Source organism: Aythya marila, assembly GCF_965140915.1.
Source record: "Aythya marila genome assembly, chromosome: 9".
NCBI classification, from domain to species: Eukaryota; Metazoa; Chordata; class Aves; order Anseriformes; family Anatidae; genus Aythya; species Aythya marila.
Genome location: NC_139050.1, coordinates 21,544,468 through 21,563,795, shown reverse-complemented (window position 1 = coordinate 21,563,795; position 19,328 = coordinate 21,544,468). Strand labels below are relative to the sequence as shown.

At 53.1% G+C, this 19,328-nt stretch overlaps 1 protein-coding gene across 4 annotated transcripts in view; it reads right to left on the bottom strand.

Annotated features, from left to right (window-relative positions):
• The window catches only part of TNIK (TRAF2 and NCK interacting kinase), a 142,099-nt gene extending 125,184 nt beyond the window's left edge, over positions 1-16,915 (bottom strand). For all 4 annotated transcript variants that reach the window (XM_082766844.1, XM_082766842.1, XM_082766845.1 and 1 more), the window contains exon 1: positions 16,559-16,915. In XM_082766844.1, the coding sequence (XP_082622970.1) occupies positions 16,559-16,615 (57 nt within the window). In that variant the 5' untranslated portion in view covers positions 16,616-16,915. The remainder of the gene's footprint in view (positions 1-16,558) is intronic.
• Positions 16,916-19,328: the final 2,413 nt, after the last annotated feature.

Sequence of the window (19,328 nt, the reverse complement as noted above, 5' to 3'; positions counted from 1 at the left end):
GTATTTTGGGGGATATTTGGCTCGCTGAGGGTTTTGTTTTCACTTTGAAGCAGCAGCTTGTCCTCCCTCACCCCCAAACACCCAGCGCCACGTCTCAACCAAAGATGTTTGGCAAGGAACAGCGCTCCTGCACGGCAGGAGGGAAACTTGTGAAGGCCAAGCTGTCAGCAGGAGAAAGGTTTCCCCACCTGAGAGCTGCGAGAGGCCCGTGGACCAACCCATCTGAGCCGTTCCTGCCCAGCATCCCACGAGGAGCTGCTCCCTGCAGCCCCCTCTGAGGGTCGCGGCCGTGCTTTGCCCCCCCCAGCCCACACTCGAGCTCTCCCAGGCCTCCCACCCTCCTCTCCCTGGCTTCTTGCTGGAGAGCCCCAGCCCCTCCTTCCCTTCCAAAATGTCCAGCCTCCGAACAGCTGGCGACAGCAGAATTAACGAAGAGCTAATGAACATTGGGCATTGCGGTCACTACAGCTGGATCACCCCTTCAGCTCCTACCCCTTCAATTTAGGGCGTAAGTGTGGATTTGTGGCTAACAACTCATGGGTCCCACAGCCCGGGTTGTGCCAGAGATGCTAGTAAGGGACAGCAGGGACTGCGCTGACAGGCACGAAGCCAGCCTTCCTCCAGGAGGACACGTTTGAAGCTTGACTCTCCCCAACCCTACAACGAGTCGGATCCTCTCTCACTTCAAAACCCTTCCCGGCACATCCCGTGGCTCCTCGGGAAGGCCTCCACAATCGTTGGCGAACCCCGACGTTTCCAGCGCCGCGCCGGATGAATGCGGCCCCAGCACCGGCACCGATTCAACACACGCCTCATTCCAGCACACAACTTCAGCAGGACAATATATAAAAGGCCTGGCTAAGCTCAGAGTCTCTAAAAAGCTACAGAGCCAATTATAAATCGTATCCGTAGTCCCCAGAAGATCTGAAGTCAGCGCTAGCATTGTGCCACACTTCTTAGGATGCAAGAGATCAATTAGAGCCCAGCAGCTGGACACGCTCCACGCTGGAAGTCACTCATCCGCAGTTTCAGCCCAAGAAGATATTATTCCTAACTGTTTAGATCTCGCCCCTCTGAGAAATAAAGAGTTTCACCTCGGCCAGCAAATGTTTGCATCCAGCTGAAATTGCTACCTGCCAGTAAATGCTGTCAAAGGTTTGGGGGACCTCAGAGGAGCTGCTTTAATTACTTACCCGAGCTGCTGGTCCAGGAGCTGCAGCCTCTCAACACACCTCTCCTAGAGGCACATCTGAAAAGCGAGGTCACCGCCAAGCCCGGCACCAAGAGCAGACCAAAATTCAGCGTTTCCAGCAGCCGGTCCCTTTGGGGGTTTGCCTGGGGATGTCTGCTCGGGAGGGAGCCTGCACCTTTCTGAGCCTGGAGATAGCAGCCTCCAGGGGAAGCCACAGAGCTCAGATATCTGTGATTGCCTTCTCCAAGCCAAGGCAGCCTTGCTCCTTCCTTGCGGCCAGAAGAAGACCTCAGCGTGGGAGAACGCCTCTCCCATTTTGTTTCAGAGAAGGACAAAGCATGGCGCAGATCACATCCCGTTATTTAGCATCCCGCTAGCTGCAGCAGCCTGCAAGAGGCAGCCAGCAGACCGTAAAAAACGCAGCGATGCTCCATGGGCTCCCCAAACACGCACCATGGACACGTCTGTCACAGAAACGTCTTGACAAACCGGCAAAGTTACTCAGAAATCAGGAACGCCAAGGATATGTTACGCCACACGCCTCGAATCTAGGAAGAGCTTCCTCACTCGGGAGCTAACAGGGTGCAGGGGAGGGGGAGGGAGGCTTCGCACCCTTTCCCTACATTTCACAGGCTCCGCTGAGTAATGCCAGCCTCACCGGGGAGCCCGGCCGCCTGAGCTTGACAGACCCTCCCTCAGACTGGGGGGAACGAGGTCCCGCAGCGAGAGGAGCAAGATCCTGCCTGACAGCCACACGCGCCGAAATGATTCACAATAATTTTTTTGCCAGGTCGTAAAGTCTTTCCCAGAGCAAAGCTTCTGTGTTTCGCAGTGGCTGGTGGTGTGAAACGCTCCTGTAGGCTCTGGGAGCTGCTTTTTCTCCTAAATCCCATTAATGAACAGGGTGGGGAGCAGGGACTGCCCTGCAGCTCACGTGCTGGGAGTACTGCAGCAGTGCTTCAGCCCAGGCAGGGCAGCAGGACCTCTCGCACGGGTCTGAGCTGGGTTTGCTCCACAAGTCAGCGTGGCGCTCAGTGCACCCAAGCACCCCCGTCTGCTTTATGGGATCAATTTGGGTCCCGCAGGGGACAGCTGCACATCCCCGAGCAGGACTGGGCCCATAAGCGGGGAGTTTCATCACGTGGGTGTTGGGATGTGCAACGGGGTGGGAAACACTCCCCACTGCTCCTAAATTAATTGCTGTTGTTGTGATTTGATTTGCGAAAACCTCCAGGGCTAAGTTTTGTTTTAGAAAACTACAAACCCATCAGATTAATCAACTGAGAATAAATCAGTTTGAGTTATTTATTTCTCCTCTATCTACTCCTCTTTAGGCTTGGCAAGTCGCTGCATTCTTTCCATCCCGTGCAAGAAAAAGAAGACCAGGGCTTTGGGCTCGTCATTGTTTTAAAGGAACTTCTGCAACGTGGAGCAGCTCTGCGAGCCTAAACCACGGCACAGGTACAAGGAGGAGGAGATGTGACGGCTGGGGCTGGTCTCCACGTGCTGCAGGCACCAGCCCTGCGCCCAGGTGCTCGGGAGAGGAGCAGAGCGAGGAGCTCAGCCTCCTCCAGCCACATTTCGCTGCCTCTGGATCCCTGCACATCCTTTCCCCCTGATTCCCTGCCCGCAGCTGCAGCAATGCGGCAACGCCTCTGCCAGCGAACCGGGGAGAAAAGCCCTCACATATATTATGCTGGAGAAAATTAATCTTGTGTTCCACAGAATATTAAGTGGATTACATCTACAGCCTCCAAGGAGGAAAATGTTGATTCCCATGTAACTTGTGCCATTATTCACCTCTATTAACTTTTATTTTTTACCAGCACAATGTTGGTCGTGGTAATTCCTTGTTATTCAGTCCAGACTTCAGCCAGACCTCGACACGCCGAGCAAGGAGAGCACGTGGGACCTCTCCTCAGCCACGAGGAAGGCTCAGAAATCATCCTGCAGTGGCACTGTTACTGCACAGGGCAACGTTCAAGGTGGTTTCTCAAAGCCAGCTTCGTTTCTGCTGGACAACTCCACAGCAGGATCACGTTTGAGCATCACTCGGCCACCCCCATCCAGGCCTCATGGAGCCCTGCTCTTTCTGTGTGGAGGTGCTAATGACTAAAAAAGCAGCAGGCTCCAATAATCAGCCTCAATATCATTTAAATCCTTACCTATCATTCAAATACATGCTCCCAGAGGGCGGCATACCCTTTGAAGCAGAGCTCGCGGGGAGTGCAAGTCACTCAGCACGGAGGAAGCAAGCCCAAAGCCACACAGAAAGGATGCAGCCCCCCGATGGGGACGCAAACTCAGCCCGAGCACTTCTGAATCTTTCACAAGCACCTCAATGGGTTTCAAGGGCCAAAAGGAGCATTTTGATGATGTTGCACAAAGTAAGGAAGGAAAGGAAATGTGCTTTTTTTTTCCTAGATGTGATGCATAATCAAAAGCTCAGTCCTGGCTTGAGAAATGTAGCGATTCTTTACTCTCCGTGTAAATCTCACTGCTCTGTGCAGAAAGAGGAACAACTTGTAACCTGTAATTCCCAGGCTCCGTCCCCTCTTTTACAGTTCCTTGAATAATTTGAATTCTGCACAATAAACGTCAGAGCTGATAAGAGAAGCCTTATCGGATGAAGTAACCTACAGCTTTCCACGTGGGCAAGATGCAGAGCTAATGGCTACAGAACCAGATAAGGGTGCCCATAACCACAAATCAAACCTGTGCAAGGGCAGCAGCAGCACCGCACTCCGTCGGGCAGTAAAACAAGCAGCACGACAAACGCCCTGTAGGTTAGTGCCCAAGACACCACTTCTGCCCCTTTCACTCAGCTCTCTTCTCCGTGTTTTGTCCTCACCGTGTCCATCAGGTGCTCTCCGTGCACTGAACTTGCTGCCAGTAACAGGGCTGCACCTTGTCCCCTGTCACGGCTGCTCAGGACATAAGAGCTGGCTTCACATCGCCCTTGCTCCAAGCCCCAGCGTTGCCCTTATGTTCCCCTATATGACTGGTGCTACCCGTTTTGGTGCGCTAGTCTTGGTCACAAATTCACTTTTGCTGGTTCTTTCAAGAACTCTGACCTGTTGGTTATCTTCCCACCTGATTTCCTCCCTGAGAATTGACACCTGCAAGTTTTTTTCCGTTCCCTAGTGTCCCAAAGCTCATTCTGTGTTGGCAAACCTACAAGAAAAGCATTTATTGAAGGAATTTGCTCATCAACTCTTGCCGGCACTGAAAACACACCTTATCTAATCTTAGGAGAGCATAGTTTAATGACTACAACACGGGATGAGAGGCCAGAAGGCCTGACTTCTACTCCCCGCTCTGCCAGGGCTGCAGCGCCTGTAAGTGAATGTAGACAAGATGCTTGACCTCCCCCCCTCACCTTGATTTCCCCTGGTAGAAGGCTATCCTTGCATTCCTTTCCTCACAGGGGATCTTATCTGTAAACTCCTCATTAGCATCTGCAAAGAGTTATGCCTCTCCGGATGTGGACGTAAAGCCAAGCAGAGCTGCAGCACCGGCCGCTGAGCCTGGAGACATCCTCTTCGGTGCTCTCAGGCAAACTGAGCAGCGCTGCACTCCCCATCTGTGCTTAGGGAAAAAAAAAAAATTAGTTCTTTCCCTCTACAGGAAAGAAAAAAAAAAAATCACTATTATCCTACAACAACTGGATGTGGAGATAGGGTAAATCCAGACCCGGCACAGATGCTGCTGAAGATGAAGACCAGAGCCTCAGCTCCCACGGCCTTGCACACAAGAAGGCTCCTGCCCTGCCCTGCCTCAGTGCCTTGCAGTCTTTGTGGGGCACTAGAACGCAGAAAGGGCTTCTTCTGGTATTAACAGAAACTTCCAGTTGGAAAATAACTGGCTATGAGCAAGCAGAGTAATATTTCAGGTCTTCTGGGGAGGAAAAAGTCACCCCACCCTGACCCGCTCCCACTTTTCCCACTTGCCTCAGCTCACACCAGCAGCACTGGTGCCAGCCACAGCCACTGCACTAACTGGGACTGCTCCAGAGCAGCAGGACCTCCTAGATGGACCCACAAACGTCCCATTTCCCCCCCAGTGGGGGACGGTGCAGCGAAGGACAGGAGATACGTCCGCTCTGGTCTAACCACAAGGAACAGCAAGGTCTCAGTGGAGCTGCTGGCCCAGGAACTTGGAAAAAATAAAACAAAGGGCTCGGCTCCTTTTAAAAGAGAAAAGAAAAATGTCCTATTGTTCCATAATTAATGGAAAGCAGAAGAGGCTTTATGAACTCATTGAGAAACACAGGGTGAGTATTAGAAAGCACATCTCACTATTTCATAATCACAAGGTGAGCTGCTTGCATAATACCGAAAAGGAGCATAATCGAGGCTATCACCAGGCAGTTATGAAACTTGCGTTTTAAATGCTTGATAACAGTAACAGAGTAATTAGGTTTGCTGAGCGATTTTGTTTTTTCCTTTTTGGTCACTGCAAAGCAGATGCTGCGGCCTCCAGCACGGCCCTGGCGAGGCGCACACGCGATGGACGGGCAGGGATGCGCCGGGACCCTCCCCTGGGTGCTTCCAGATGCACCCAGGGGAGGCTTTGAGATCACACCGAGAGACAGGCTGTGACCCTGAGAGAGTAAACCCCAACAGAACTGCACGCCGAGTGAACTGCTAAACCCCAGCGAGCCCCTAGGCCTGCCTCTCCCGTGGTTTTAGCCATGAACATGCTCACAGGCACCGCGCGGTGTGACCTGCACACCCGGCCTCCCCAGCACAACACATCATAGAGGGCAGCAAAATGTCACGGAAACCAAGGGCAAACCAAGACAGAAGACAGTCCCTCCCCCACCACTCCTTCTATTTTTAGGCAGCCAGATTAGCTGGGAGCAGTTTTACTCGGGTCTGGTAATGAGTAATGCTCCTGCATCTTCTCTCGAGGACGCTTCCTCTGCCGGCCGGCACTCATGCTGACACTGTGCTTTAAAGCAACAGTATGGAAGAGATCACACGAAGTGGCAAAACTGAAATACAGCTTCATGGGAAAGGCTCTCAGGAAAGTGACCCTGGCTTTGAACTTGGGCCAGGTGTCCCGCGTTCACCACACTGCTTAATTTTTTATTTTTTGTTTTCTTTTAGAGGGGAGGGGGGCACGATAGTCTACTTATCCATGAGGTAGATAATTGATGCAAATGACAACTGAATCATCTGTAGTTGATGAGGATGGTACAACGACAGCTCCCAAGAGCTGCCACGGCAGCAGGACCACCGGGCTGGTGGTGGGGCCTTGTTAAAGAGGCCCCACCAAAGGAGCAAGACAGAAGGGAGACTTGGGTGCCACTGCGCTGGCAGCTTCCTTTCAGGTTCCTCCCTCTTATCAGGGAGATCTGTTGCCAAGGCACGAGATAACAATTTTCTACTACGCAACCACTTGCATGTTCAGTGTCCTTCGGATGCTTCCTGAATGCTCCGACCACCCTGACAGCAGCACCTGGGGACGCAGCTTTCCTCCTTCTTGTCTCCTCAGGGCCTCACTCAAAGCTTCGACAAAAATCAGACAAAACCACCAGGCTTTTGACGGGCTAGAAACCCTTTCCAGGAGCGAGGTGCCCCACCACGTGAAGAGGAGAAGGCAGAGCCTGAGGAAAGGCCTCCCAAGGCCATGGCTTCCCGGTGAGCTCCTGCCCAGGGCCACACCACCTTGCCGCAAGGCTCTCGCTTTCTTCTGCGACTTGTAAAAGCTTGTTTATTGAGGAAAAGCAAGAGTCCAAGGCAAGGAATCGTTTAAGTCAGCTAGCAAATGATTAACAGCAAGTACTTCGGATTGCTCGTGGCCATAAACTCATCCTGCACCCATCTGGCAGATGGCAGAGGGGAGCCCACAGCGAGGCTGTACCTGGCTGCAGGCGAGGACGCGACCGCTGGCGGCCAGCTCTGGGCCTCTCCTCTCCCACATTTAGGATTTTGTTTCTCTCCACCCTCAGGCCTCCAGGCCTTGCCACCATGCCGCCCTCCATCCCCACGCTAAGCCCTTTCTGGGCAGACCTCGCAAAGGCGCCCAGGGCTTTTGGTGCTCGTGGCACAAGCGAGCACCCACACACCTCCTCCCACCCCCGGGCTGCCCCTGGCACGCAGGACAGCTACCTGGGCTGCCACCCTTTGGCAACACGGCTTTTACGTCGAAGGCAGGGAGGAGAAGCGTGTCACGGGGCTCTTTCAAACAGAGGCCACAGGAGCAGCAGCGTTTCTCCTCAAGGCCTTTTCCTGTTCACGCCAGGGCTCCCCGAGAGCCCAGCGCTTCAACGCTCGAAGTATCAGCACCTTTTAAACGATATCCTGAAGGCTCGTCTTTGGCCTGGCTTTTACATCCCCCGGTGAAGGAGTTAGGGGGATTTGGCACTTTCTCCTTGAACCATCGTTACAAGTGACTCAGATTATATTGCAGCATGAGTCATCTTGGCAGAGGTCACCACCACAAGCAGCAGCGACTCTTCAATTATTTCCTTCAAGCTGAATTAAAGGTGTATTGTTATGCTAATTGTACACTTTCTCCATCCTATCTTTCCATCTCCTGGCTGAGGAGCAGCTTGGGTTCTCACCCCATAGCCCAAACTAGGTCTGGAAGAGCTCTTCCACTGCGGGGTGGTGACGAAACCTGGGCTTGCAACTGGGAAGTCTTCTGGGTGGCTTTTCTGCTATGGCACCTGGTGTGTAAAGCACGCAGCTCCCCATCCCTCCTCCCAGCACTGCTCCACAGGTGTAACAGGTTGTCAGGCCTTCCACATTCCTGTTGTTTTCGCACTGTATCACCACAATTTCATAAGAAGACAATGTTGGCCCAGTGGCTGGGGTGCCACACATCACCGCCTGCAGTACACTCTACAACATTTTGCTGGATTTTGAATCAGTTCTTCAGCTCACAGGAAACTCCAGCCCTTCCCCTCCATTCCTGCCCCCCACACACACCCCATTTGCCCACCAGAGCTCCCCAACCAGGGCATCAGAAGACAGAGGAGATTCCTCAGCATCCCTGCCAGGGCCGGACACAGCCGCTTCAGGGCACTTGGCTCAGAAAAAAAAACACAGTTTGTCCATTAGAAAACACAGCCATTACCAGCCTGGTCACCAGTGGAGCACTCTGCGTTGATATTTATAGCAGCAAAACATTCAAACAGGGAGCAGGGATGGTCGCAGCGGCTGGGAGATTCACTTTGGAGACCATTTGTAAACCTCTCCCGCTACTGGAATCCCATTTAGCTATTACAGCCTCTTCAGACACACCAATACACCGATCCCCACAGAATAGCAATAGGAAGGGCAGCGGCATCACGGTATTTACTGAGGCTAATCAATACGCAAAGGCTGGAGATTTATTGCAGCAAAGACAGCCCGTCTGCATAGCCAAGAAGTGCATTTAAAGCCCGTTTAATTTTGTTGCCTTGGCCTCTGGTTTTACTCCAGGAGCAGTTTCTTTGCACGCCCGTATTTCTTTCCCCCCAAAACAGACGCATTTTGCAGACGCACAAAAGAAGTCCCCCTAGGAACACCTGCCATGAATATTTAGCAGGAGGATAAAGCAGAAAACACAACGGTTTGAGCGCAGTGCCCTTCCTTTCCAGCCAGGTTTCTCATTTGAGTAGAGGCCCATGGCTAATTAAGCAACACCCAAAGCGCTGGGAACGACAACCTTGCCTTAGGAAGAGCAGCACTCCCAGCCCACGCATTGGAGAGGCTCTGCGCTTTCCTCTTGCGTGGTAAAAACGGGAAAACTCCCTCACCTCATCCATCTCCAAGCCGTGTGGCGACACCTGTGACCCTAGGGAAACCTGCTGGCCTTGAGCATCACCTGGGCTCCGCAGATTAGCAGCTAATTTATTTCACTTGCTCTGCTAGAGACAGTGACTTCTCAGCGCCATTTCTTTTCTCCTCTATAAATCCCCCTTTCCTTTTCCCATGCTCCTTCCTTCGCCCCAAATCTGGCTGCTTTTAGCCCCCAGAACCCAGCTCCTTATTCATTTTTGGTCAGCTTCTGTAAGCTGGGGAAAAACTGGGCATCCTAAAGGGGACCACACTTCAGGAATACTTCACTTCTGCCACTACCAACATCAGCCACCAACGCCTGGCACTTGGCATCTGGGGAGCCAGGACTTTTGGCCGGGTACCTCGTTTTCAGTGAGGAGCTGGGACAGGCACAGTGCAATACTCTGAAAACCATGGCAGCAAGACAGGAAGGAGATCTGCAACTTCTCTTTTGCCAGTTTATCTCTGAATCATATTAAGCTTTTATGCTTGCATACGAAAGAGAAAGGAAAAGGCAAATATATTCTGATTTACAGGGAGATTTCTATTGTTGCCTGGACATCAAACAGCACCCAATTAGTCCTGCAAGGATCTGACCCACAAATTATGAAAATAAATGCCTCTGCAGCTTTGATCTCGTGTATTTCTGTAGCATGCTACAGCAGTTATTAGACACATTTTATTAGATTCAAGCTGTGCGATCTCTTCCTCAGCAAAGGCTCTACTGCCTCAGATGCATCCTAAAGCCTCCATCCAGCAGATTAAGGGCATGGTCCCAAACAGTCACTTCTGTCATGCCCTGAACACATGACTCAGCTGGCAGGAGGCTTTTTCCTGCTGAGTTTCAAAATTAGGAGCAAAGAGAATTTTTAAAAGGCGGGGGAGCAGGGGGGGGAAGTGTCAGCCGCCTAAATTAAATTCTGGATTCTTTGTTGGTTTATAAAGGAATATACATCCTCTGCGACATCCTTGGCTTCTAAAAAGTGTTGTTTTCGGAAGAGCTAAACAATTTATTTCTTTTCGCACTCTGAAATGACATTGCTGGAGGAAGCAGGCGAGAACTGTAACAAAAGGTTTCATGCACTCCAGAGCTGAAAACCACACGTGCGTTCACACGAACAGAAACACATCCACCCACCCCTGCTGCAGTGACAGCGTGTAACACAAAGAGGATGTTAGACTCAGCCTGCTCAGCCTTTACTCCGTGGAGTAGCTCACTGCTCACAGCACAGAGCAGCTCCTGCACCTGCCAGGGGCCGTGGCAGCTTTCGGTACCTCCTTGGGAAGGATGGGAGCATGCGAATCGCCCAGGTCTCGGTCACAGGCGAGAGGGTGGTGTCTGCACGAAGCCATTCATGCTGCTAGGCTTTTTGTGGCAGGCCTGCTTATCAGCGGCAGAACAAAGTGCGTACCTCCTCCTGGATTCATGGTAACTCAGCTGAGCGGGGCAGTAAACGCGGTGTTTGCTCACCGATTGCAGGAGGAAACGCTGGTTCCCGGCTACGCACATCGCATCTGGATACTCCAGCGCTGGCTGCCTGATTACAGTCATCCATAATTCAGCACCAGCCCGCAACCTTGAACTTCTGGCAAGCACGGCAGAAAATTAACACGGGAAAGCAACATTCCAGATCAAAGGGAAATGGCTCGCTGTCCTCCGAGCGTTTGCCGTTACAAAATAAGATCAGGCGTGCAGAGGGATGGGACCGAGGTCTGATTAAGCTTCTCGCCAATGTTTTCCAACCTCGCTTGCTTTGCCTCTCCTTCAATACCACGCCTTTGGGGGGAGCATCCTTAGCATGTGGGAAGGGGTCACAGCCCGCACAGGATTCCTCTTGAGACCACCGCAGAGGGGGAATATGGGCACAGAGGCGCCTCCTTTTTCCCAGGGCTGTGTTCGTTAGGCAATCCTCCATCAGAAATCACAAGCAATTCACACGCACAACATCAAGCCTCGTTTATATAAATGGTTTGCCAGAGAACAGAGCAGGCAGCCCATGGCTTTCCATGTACAGCCACTGTCCAACGTCACAAAAGGGGACTGGGGGAAGGAAATCAGCGCTGCTGCTTTACAGCTGGTAAATACAGCCCCTCACTTACGGAGCTAGCGATGACTTGGGCCAGTGGTTTTTGACCCGCAGCCTACAGACGGCTGTAAGGGCTGCCTGGGGGGTAGCTGAGGTGCCTGAGCACCAGCAAGCCTCGTGTGATGGAGGCCACCAGGGAAGAGAGGCCCCGCCGAGCAGAGCAGGATGAAGCCACCCGGGGAAAGGAAAAGCCAGGCAAAGCCCCTGGCCCCCAACCCTGGTGCAATACCCTTACCACGAGTCTGGCAGATAAAAATTACCTGCACATAGCGGGGATGAAAGCCTGCTCTAACCACTCGTTTCTGCATGGAATAGAAATCAAATTTCCATTTTAGACACGCACACACCAACCAAATACCTGCCTCTTCACTGCCTCAAACCCTGACCCAACGAAATGCCCACACTCATCAGCCTGCCGTGGATCATATTGCTCTGAGTTCATGCTTAAGCAGCCCAAATTATTAATTTTGGTATCCGACCAGGACACAAACACTCGTGAGAACAGAGCCTCTCGGTGCCTTTAAAAACACCAGCCACTTAGCCACTTGCACGTGGTGGAAGAGCTCCAAAGAGCAGGCAGAGGAACCAACCTGTCACCGTGCCAGCGCTGGACGTGGAGAGCTGCAGAAGAGCAACATCTGGGCTGCACAGCCCCACGAGACGGGGGAAAAATAAAAATCAGCCTCAGGCAAGAAGATGAGGCAGAAGCCAGCTTTGGTTTTATTTTAACTTCCCGTGAACACACACACACAAGGAGCTGCATCATGGGCAGAAAATAGCATTTGCACCACGACCAAAATACTGGCTTGAGGAATGGCGATGAGATGCAGGAGGGCTTGCAGCTGGACATCTTCACTCCTTCAGCGATCATTCAGAGAGCGGTGTTGTGCTAACAAGGTCTTATGTTAAAAAAAAAAGAAGGGGAGGAGGACTCAAAATTCCCAAAGAACATGGACATCCCCAGCGCCCAGAGCTTATACAGGCCCTGATGAAGTCCACGATGGAAGACCTCCAAGAGAGTCTAACCTCAGGAGTCCCAGCTATATACAGGTATCTATTTATAGATACATAGATAGAAATAAACGTTTGGTGAAGATCGGTGCCAGATCTTGCACGCAGCATATCATGTACGAGGCACCGCAGACACGCCTTTCTTAATCTCCAGAAACCATCTCTAGTAAAATTTGTTCCTCTTTCTATTTAGGAAGAAGGTGACCTTTGCGAAAGCTGCTGAAGTTCTGCGGAGCTACATGTTTTAAAAAGGCGTTGGAAGAAGAAATCCACCATAATGCTGCAAAGATAATGCTCCCGAGTAGCGGCTCGCAGTGCTTACGCCCCATTAGAACTTCTCCTAAATCTTTCATGATTCTGAAATATTCCATAACCCGATGAAGTCCTGGAAACAGGACAGTGCCAGCATGCTGGGGCTTTTTTTTGTTTGTTTGTTTGTTTGCTTTGTTTTCAATATGAGAGCTTTTATCCTCCTTGACAATGATCGGCTAATGCAAACAAATGGCCACTGAAAATTCACTTCTATACAAAGCAAAGCTAAAGGAACAGCACTGACATTTTTGGGTTTCGTCCAAGTCTTCCCAGCAACAGCTAATACCCACCGGCTCCTTAATTCTGCGCTGTCTCCTCTCCAAGCCTGAGCACTAAAGGCCAGCCCTTTCCAAAACAACTAACGATTTTAGGATCCAGTTTCCCGAGAGTGCACGGTCAGCACTTTGCGAAAGTAAACAACAAAGCCTTGGGTTTTGTTAATGAGCCCAAACCAAAGCAACAACCAGGTACAGGAAGAAAGCAATTGCTCCTTCCCCCCAAAAGGGTGCTTGTTAAGTAGGAAACCCTCAGCCAAGCCCAGGTGAGCCATCCCAAGGCACAGCTGTGAGCTGTGGGCTCCTGCCCCTGCCTGGTACCACCCCATGGGGCCATCAGCTCACTGACAAAGGCTTTCCCTTTATCCTCTTACCACCTAAGCCCGTTTTAGGGGGCTGTTCCTGCAGCCTGGCAGAGGAGAGGGCCAGCTCCAGGCGAGCACCCAAAGGCCTCCTCCTGCTGCTGAAGTGCCCGCAGCCATCCCCAGCACGTCAGCTGTCTGGGAGCGGACGTGGCGGAGGAAAAGCTATTGACCTGGATATTTTAGCAGGATCAAGGCCACGGGCTTCGGCAAGAGATGACAGCATTCACCAAGACACACGCTTAAAAATAAAAAAATAAAAAAAAAAAAAGCCCAAAAGCCCAGCCCCGTCCTTCTGACTGCTCTCCCGGCGTGCTCAGCTGTGCGTTCACCAGAGAGCATGGCCCACTGCATCGCCACTCACACACATCCCCTCTTTCTTCCAAAAATCTGTTTTCAAACACAGCCATCAACAGCCTGTGCGAATCCCCACGTGAATCATTATTCTGCTAATAGCAACGCCAGGGCATTCGGCTATTAAACGTGCTGAGTGGGCTAGCAAAGATACCTCCCAGCCCGGACAAAAGAACATTATAACGCCGTTTATCTTATCCCCTTGTCAGTATAATATGCAGCACTACCTGTTCAATGGCCTCATCATTTTAAATTACAGTTTTCTGCAACATTAGCAGTGCTCATTACCAGCGGCACCAGCGGCAGACCTCTATTTTAAGAGCATCCTTGTGACGCTGCAGGCTTCGCCCTGCCCTTCCTCGCACGCTCGCTTCTCCGCGCTGACCTGGGGACACTCGGATACCATGGCAATGAGCAGGGTAGAAAATGATTGATAGAAACGCCTCGCAGAGAAGGCAGCAGCGAGCCAGAAGTGCGCTTGCTAGATGCACCAGGCCACGCATTTTAATCAGAGCTCGGGGCTTTGTTCCTGGCCGAGCCGGCAGCGCGCTCACGGAGCAGATGCACCGCTGCGGCGGAGAGTGGTGGCACGGCCACGATGAACTCCGCTGTGGCAGAGGCATGAGTGCACGCCGGCTGTTGTCACCCCTACAAATCCTGCCCCAGAGCCAAGCCACGCTGTGCCAGAGCCCCGGGAACACACCCCGAGGGAGGCGAGGCAGCCAGGGCACGGGACGGGGCGAAGTGGCAGGCAGAGGTCCACCTCTCTGCATCTGCCTTTGCCTGTTGTCGATAAAAGCCAGCCTCCTGGAACGTTTTGGTGACTCAAACTCCGAGATAAGCAGCCCGAGCGTTTCCTTTCCCCGCTGCTCAGAACGAATCATCCCCCCCCGCCAGATTTTGAGTCACTACCTGCTCCCGGCAGCTCCGGCAGCCAGCTCGCACCCTCACACACGTAGGCGCAGGAGCAACGTCCCCTCCGTCCAGGCTCCCCTATGGCAGCAGCGTGACACTTCTCTTATTTTCTAACAAATGAAATTTCGCAAGGCGTGTGGAATTACTCCTCGCTGCCATGTTTTGTGCTCAGGCAGCAAATTCACTATTGATTTCTGATTCAGACCCGGTGGAATGATTCACGCTTCTTGCCCTATCTGCTGGATTTATGACCTTTAACAATTATTCCAAGTGCTAAAGGAGCTTAGTTTAGAAGAAGATCTATTCCTTGGCAAATTGAGCCCCTATTCTTGTCTCACTTATAAACAAACACATCTCTCATAATTTAAAGGCAAGTCCTCCCCATCAGGACGCCGCTCCTCTGCACCTCGGACGCAGCCAACTTTTCCTAATTCCAATTTTATAATGGGACTCGAAAAAAATCCATTTCCTGCAGAAAGAGCCTCCCCGCGAAGCCCTGCCAGCCTCGGCGGCGGTGCCAGAGAGCTGCTCTGCACAGGGCCAGGCAGGGGAACAACCTGCAGCAGTGCCACCAGACGTCCCTTGTCCCGGGTCACCCCCCGCAGGCTGGGCACTGCTGGTGGCTCTCAGGGCCGGAGGGAGAACATTTACTTCTGACCCAAAACCAAAACCCAGACCGTGTCTCGAGAACATTGCGATTAACAAGCCACAAAACCCAAGAACCAAGCACGTGGGGACGGTTTTCAAAAGAGCTAGCAGCCCGGTTCAAGAAGAGTTCCCAGCACCAACGCTTGAAAACGAAACAAAATCTGAATTTCAGGGGGTGGGGGAGAAGAGGGCCCCCTTCCCTTCCCTCCCCAAAGGACACTGCTTTCCTGGAGTAACCCCACTGCCTTCAGCACCCTTCCTCCTAAAACACCTCCACCTAGCAAGGGAAAGGAGAGCTCCGGGTCTGCAGGTTGTGCATGGTCCCCCCCTGCTCCAGCCTCGCCTGCGCTGTGTACTGCTGAGCAATCATTTACACTATTAATCAACCAGAAACTCGCCAGGAAGAAAGTAGGGCAAGTGAATAAAGATAGGCTTTTTTTTTTTTTTTTTTTTTGCACTGAAGCAAATAATATTTCTAAAAATACACTTGTGCTAGTCTTCAGTGAATTCTGCTTAATTTTATTTATTTATCTATGGCAGCAGGTTGAGGGAAGCAGCCCCGCTGCAGCTCCTCCTGACGTCTCCCCCTCCTCGATACCAGCTCGCTGCCCTTAGGAGCGAAGGGATGAAGAGGAAAGGGGGAAAAGCAGGAAGCTATCTCCAAGGGGGTCGGGGAGGAGGCAGGGCACGGCGGGTGGGTGCCGGGGAAAAGCAGGGCGTGGGGAGCAGCCCCGAGCAGCCCCCGGCTCCGTCTGCGCCCGTGTGTCCGCGCGTGCACGCCTGCGACATGATTTATTACCCGAGCGCAGCCAGACGCCGCGCTGCCAGCCCCGCTAGCGGGGAAGGGGGATAAAAGGGGGGTCCAGGCTGCCCGGAGCACTGCGGTGCCCCCACCCCAAGCAGCCCCGCGCCCCCATAGCACCCCACAGCAGCCCCTTTGCCACCCAGCCTTGGGGGACAGGCAGCACGGGGGGCACCGCGCACACCCCGGGTGTAGAGCCGTGGGGACGCGTACACACGCTTGCGTACACACATCCAGCCCGACATGTGTGTGCGGGTGCACGCACAGGCGGATATACACACACACGTCTGCATGTGCACACTCACAGGCGTGCTGTGTACGTGCAGGGGCATACGCACGCGTTTATTACATACGTGTGGGAGATATGCACGCATTTGTGTGCGGGCAGGGGGACAGGCACACATTTAGGTAGGGGCAAAGGGATATGCACACATTTATGTACACGCAGGGGATGTGCACACACATTTATGTACGTGCAGGGCTATTTGCACACACATTCATGTCCGTGCCTGTGTGTGCACACATTTCTGTACAGGCAGGGGTTTGTGCATGCACATTTCTGTACCGGCAGGGATATGTGCACGCACATACACACACACAGGGCGTTATGCATGCACATTTCTATACCAGCAGGGATATGTGCATGCACATACACACACAGAGGAGCTTATCCATGCACATTCCTACCCGTGCAGGGTACCCGCATGCACACAGATACCCGCAGGGGTGCATGCACACTCACACTCACACACTCACACACACTCACACACACTCACACACAGCCCCCCAGCCCTCACGCACCCCCCCCACCGCCTCCCCGCGCCTCACCCGCAGCGCCGAGAGGTCGATCTCGTCCAGGCTCCGTGCAGGCGAGTCGCTCGCCATCTTCCCTCCCCTCTCCTCTCCTCTCCTCTCTTCTCTTCTCTCTCCTCTCCTCAGCCTCTGCCGCTGCCGCCGCCGCCGGCGAGGCGGCCCCGCCGCCCCCGAGCTGGCAGTGGCGGCCGCCGCGGCGCTGGCGCTATTTAACGCCTCCCCTCATGCGGGGAGCCGGCGAGGGAGAAGCCGCCCCTCGCCCCTTTCTCTCCGTCCCTCACCCCTCTCGCCTCAGGGGTGGCGGCGGGCAGGGCTGGCTCCGGCTCCGGCTCCGGCTCCCCTTGCGGCTCCGGCGGCGGCGGTGCTCGGCATGGCCGCCTCCCGGCCCAGCGCGCCGCCGGAGCCGCCCCTGAGGCACGGGGAAGGCGGCGGCCGGGGGCGGGCAGGGGGCGGGCGAGCCCCGGCCCCGCGTGTGGGGCTGAGGGGGCCGGGAGGGCACCGACAGCCGGGAGGGGGTTTGGGGAGGGGGTTTATGGAAGCCCGGGAAGGCTTTTTGGGGGGTGTCACGCTTTGGAAGGGATGGGGGAGGCGAGGGGCGTCCCCTCAGGGTGCCTCATGGGGTGGTCGTGTTGTGGCCCCACAGGAGGCGGGGGTCGTGTCACAGCCCCACGGGCACCTCAGGGGGGCACAGAGCATCGGCAGAGCCCCCAGCCCCTCGCTCAGCGCCCACACCACGTCCATAAAGCCTTCAGAGAGGACCAAACACCCCCCCACCCCCCCAAATGCAGCAGTAGCCGGCTTCCCCTGTTTTCCTCGCTTCCCCTTTTTCGGATGCGGTTTCTGCCAAGCCAGGTGCCACGTATAAATATATACGTATAAAAAAATCTGTTGCCTTTGAGCGCACCGTATGGAGGCTGCACTTACGGCAGCAACTCTCACAGGCTTGTGTCAGGATCTCACAATATGCAGATCTGGGAAGCGGAAACCCTACACATGAGTCAACTGGCAGGCGGATGGGGTTTTCTTACGCTTTTGGGGCTGGGGATGCGCTTTGTGAATTAAAAAATAAGAATAAATCATCCTGCAGCCAGCTCTGCTCCACGGGCTGCGAGGGACAGAGGGACAAAAGGGGGCCAAGGCCGCTGGCGGTTCAGGAGCTGCATCAACGTCTCGTTATCCTCGTTAGCGCTGATGGTGGCACCGCTGATACGGGCTGGGAGCAGCCCGGCAGCGTTTCGGCTCTCAGGGCTGCCCTCTCGGCAGGATGGGGTGGGTTTGGTGGAGAAGCAGTGGGGAGCAAAGGTGCAGCACCAGCAGCATGCCTGGCTTCAACCCCTCTTTCCAGTACATAAATTGTGACCCCTCACTGTCTCACACCACCATTAGTCCTAGCATTTAAAAAGCCAGATTTGATCAAAATGGTAAACTGAATAAAATAAACGCACATTTAAAAAACAGAGGGCTGTCGCATTGCCTCTGAGCACCCCCGTGAATCTTTGGTGGTGCTGTTGTGTTTTTTTTTAAACCAGATGCTGCCTGTGTCTGTCAGACCTGGATGTCGCAATGCTTTGCTCCCAGTTGTGAAGCTGAAAGCAAAACTGCTCGGGAACTCTAACAAAGCAGTGTGGGACTTCCTACTGCCTTCATTGTTCTGAAGAGAAATGCGAAGAACAGGATGAGGGAGGACGCTGCCTTTCTCAAATGTGCTTCCCTTCCGTGCATACAAGGTATAATTTGTGAAACAAGTGAGGATTTTTAAAAAATAATGTATCCTCCAGTCCTGCAAATAGACAGATTGGCCTGATCCTATGCATGCACTTGCAGCCCCAAGCTAAGCTGCGATTTAATTACAATCTATCCTCTGCCTGTCAAGATGGCAAAAACACAGAGAACCCTTCTGTAACAGTAACTTAAGACGCACAGTGAGTGATAGCGGGAGGCGAATGGGAAGGCCCAGGGAGGGCCACGTCCCCAGGCTGCAGGAAGCTTTTTCTGTAGAAAATGGAGTTCCCAAGGTGTTACTTCATCTCACAAGGAGGTGTATGTCTGCCTCTCTCTACACCCTCTTTGTGTCAGGAGCATCTAAACAAAACCTTGCAACTGGAGTCACCACGTGACTTTTCGTGCGAAAACGAGCGCTCAGTTGAATCAGCCTGAAATGTTTTGGGTGTGAGTCAGTGCGACATGAAATCGTGCTTCTGCCCAGCAGAGCTCCCCGGAGCTGCTGCTGGTCCCTGCTGCATCTCCTGCACACCTCACGGAGCAGGAGCCAGGGCAGCCTTGGTCAGCTCCGGTGAGCAACGAGCACCGTAATGAACCAACGCTCTGCTGTTGGCAGTGGAGGGCTAATGTCAGGCCAGGGGCGTTGATTTGTTCATTAAAGGGCATTGGCTCGTGTATAAGCTATCCAGTTCATTTGACCTCTGCATAAAACCAGATTTAATCATCTGGCAGTGCCACTGCTGTTAATTGTATCATGGGGTTACATGTAAAATTAGTCAATCTAAATGACATGTAAGGCCTTGTCCCATTAGCAGGAGCTTCGCGTGCTTCAGGTTTTGGAACCTTCTCTAGAGGTTTAGAGGGGAAAAAAGGGAAAGAAGCAAACAGGAAAGCTTGTCTGGAACCCGTTTGGGGCCCCATCATGTGATGTATTCCACCATCCTGTGTGGGTCACATGTTCCCAATAATTCTGTGAGCACTGACAGCATAATTTCACTGATTCCCTAAATCCAAGCTGTGATACCCCAATGTCTGCCCATGTAAAGCAGTAGTTAGAGGGCTC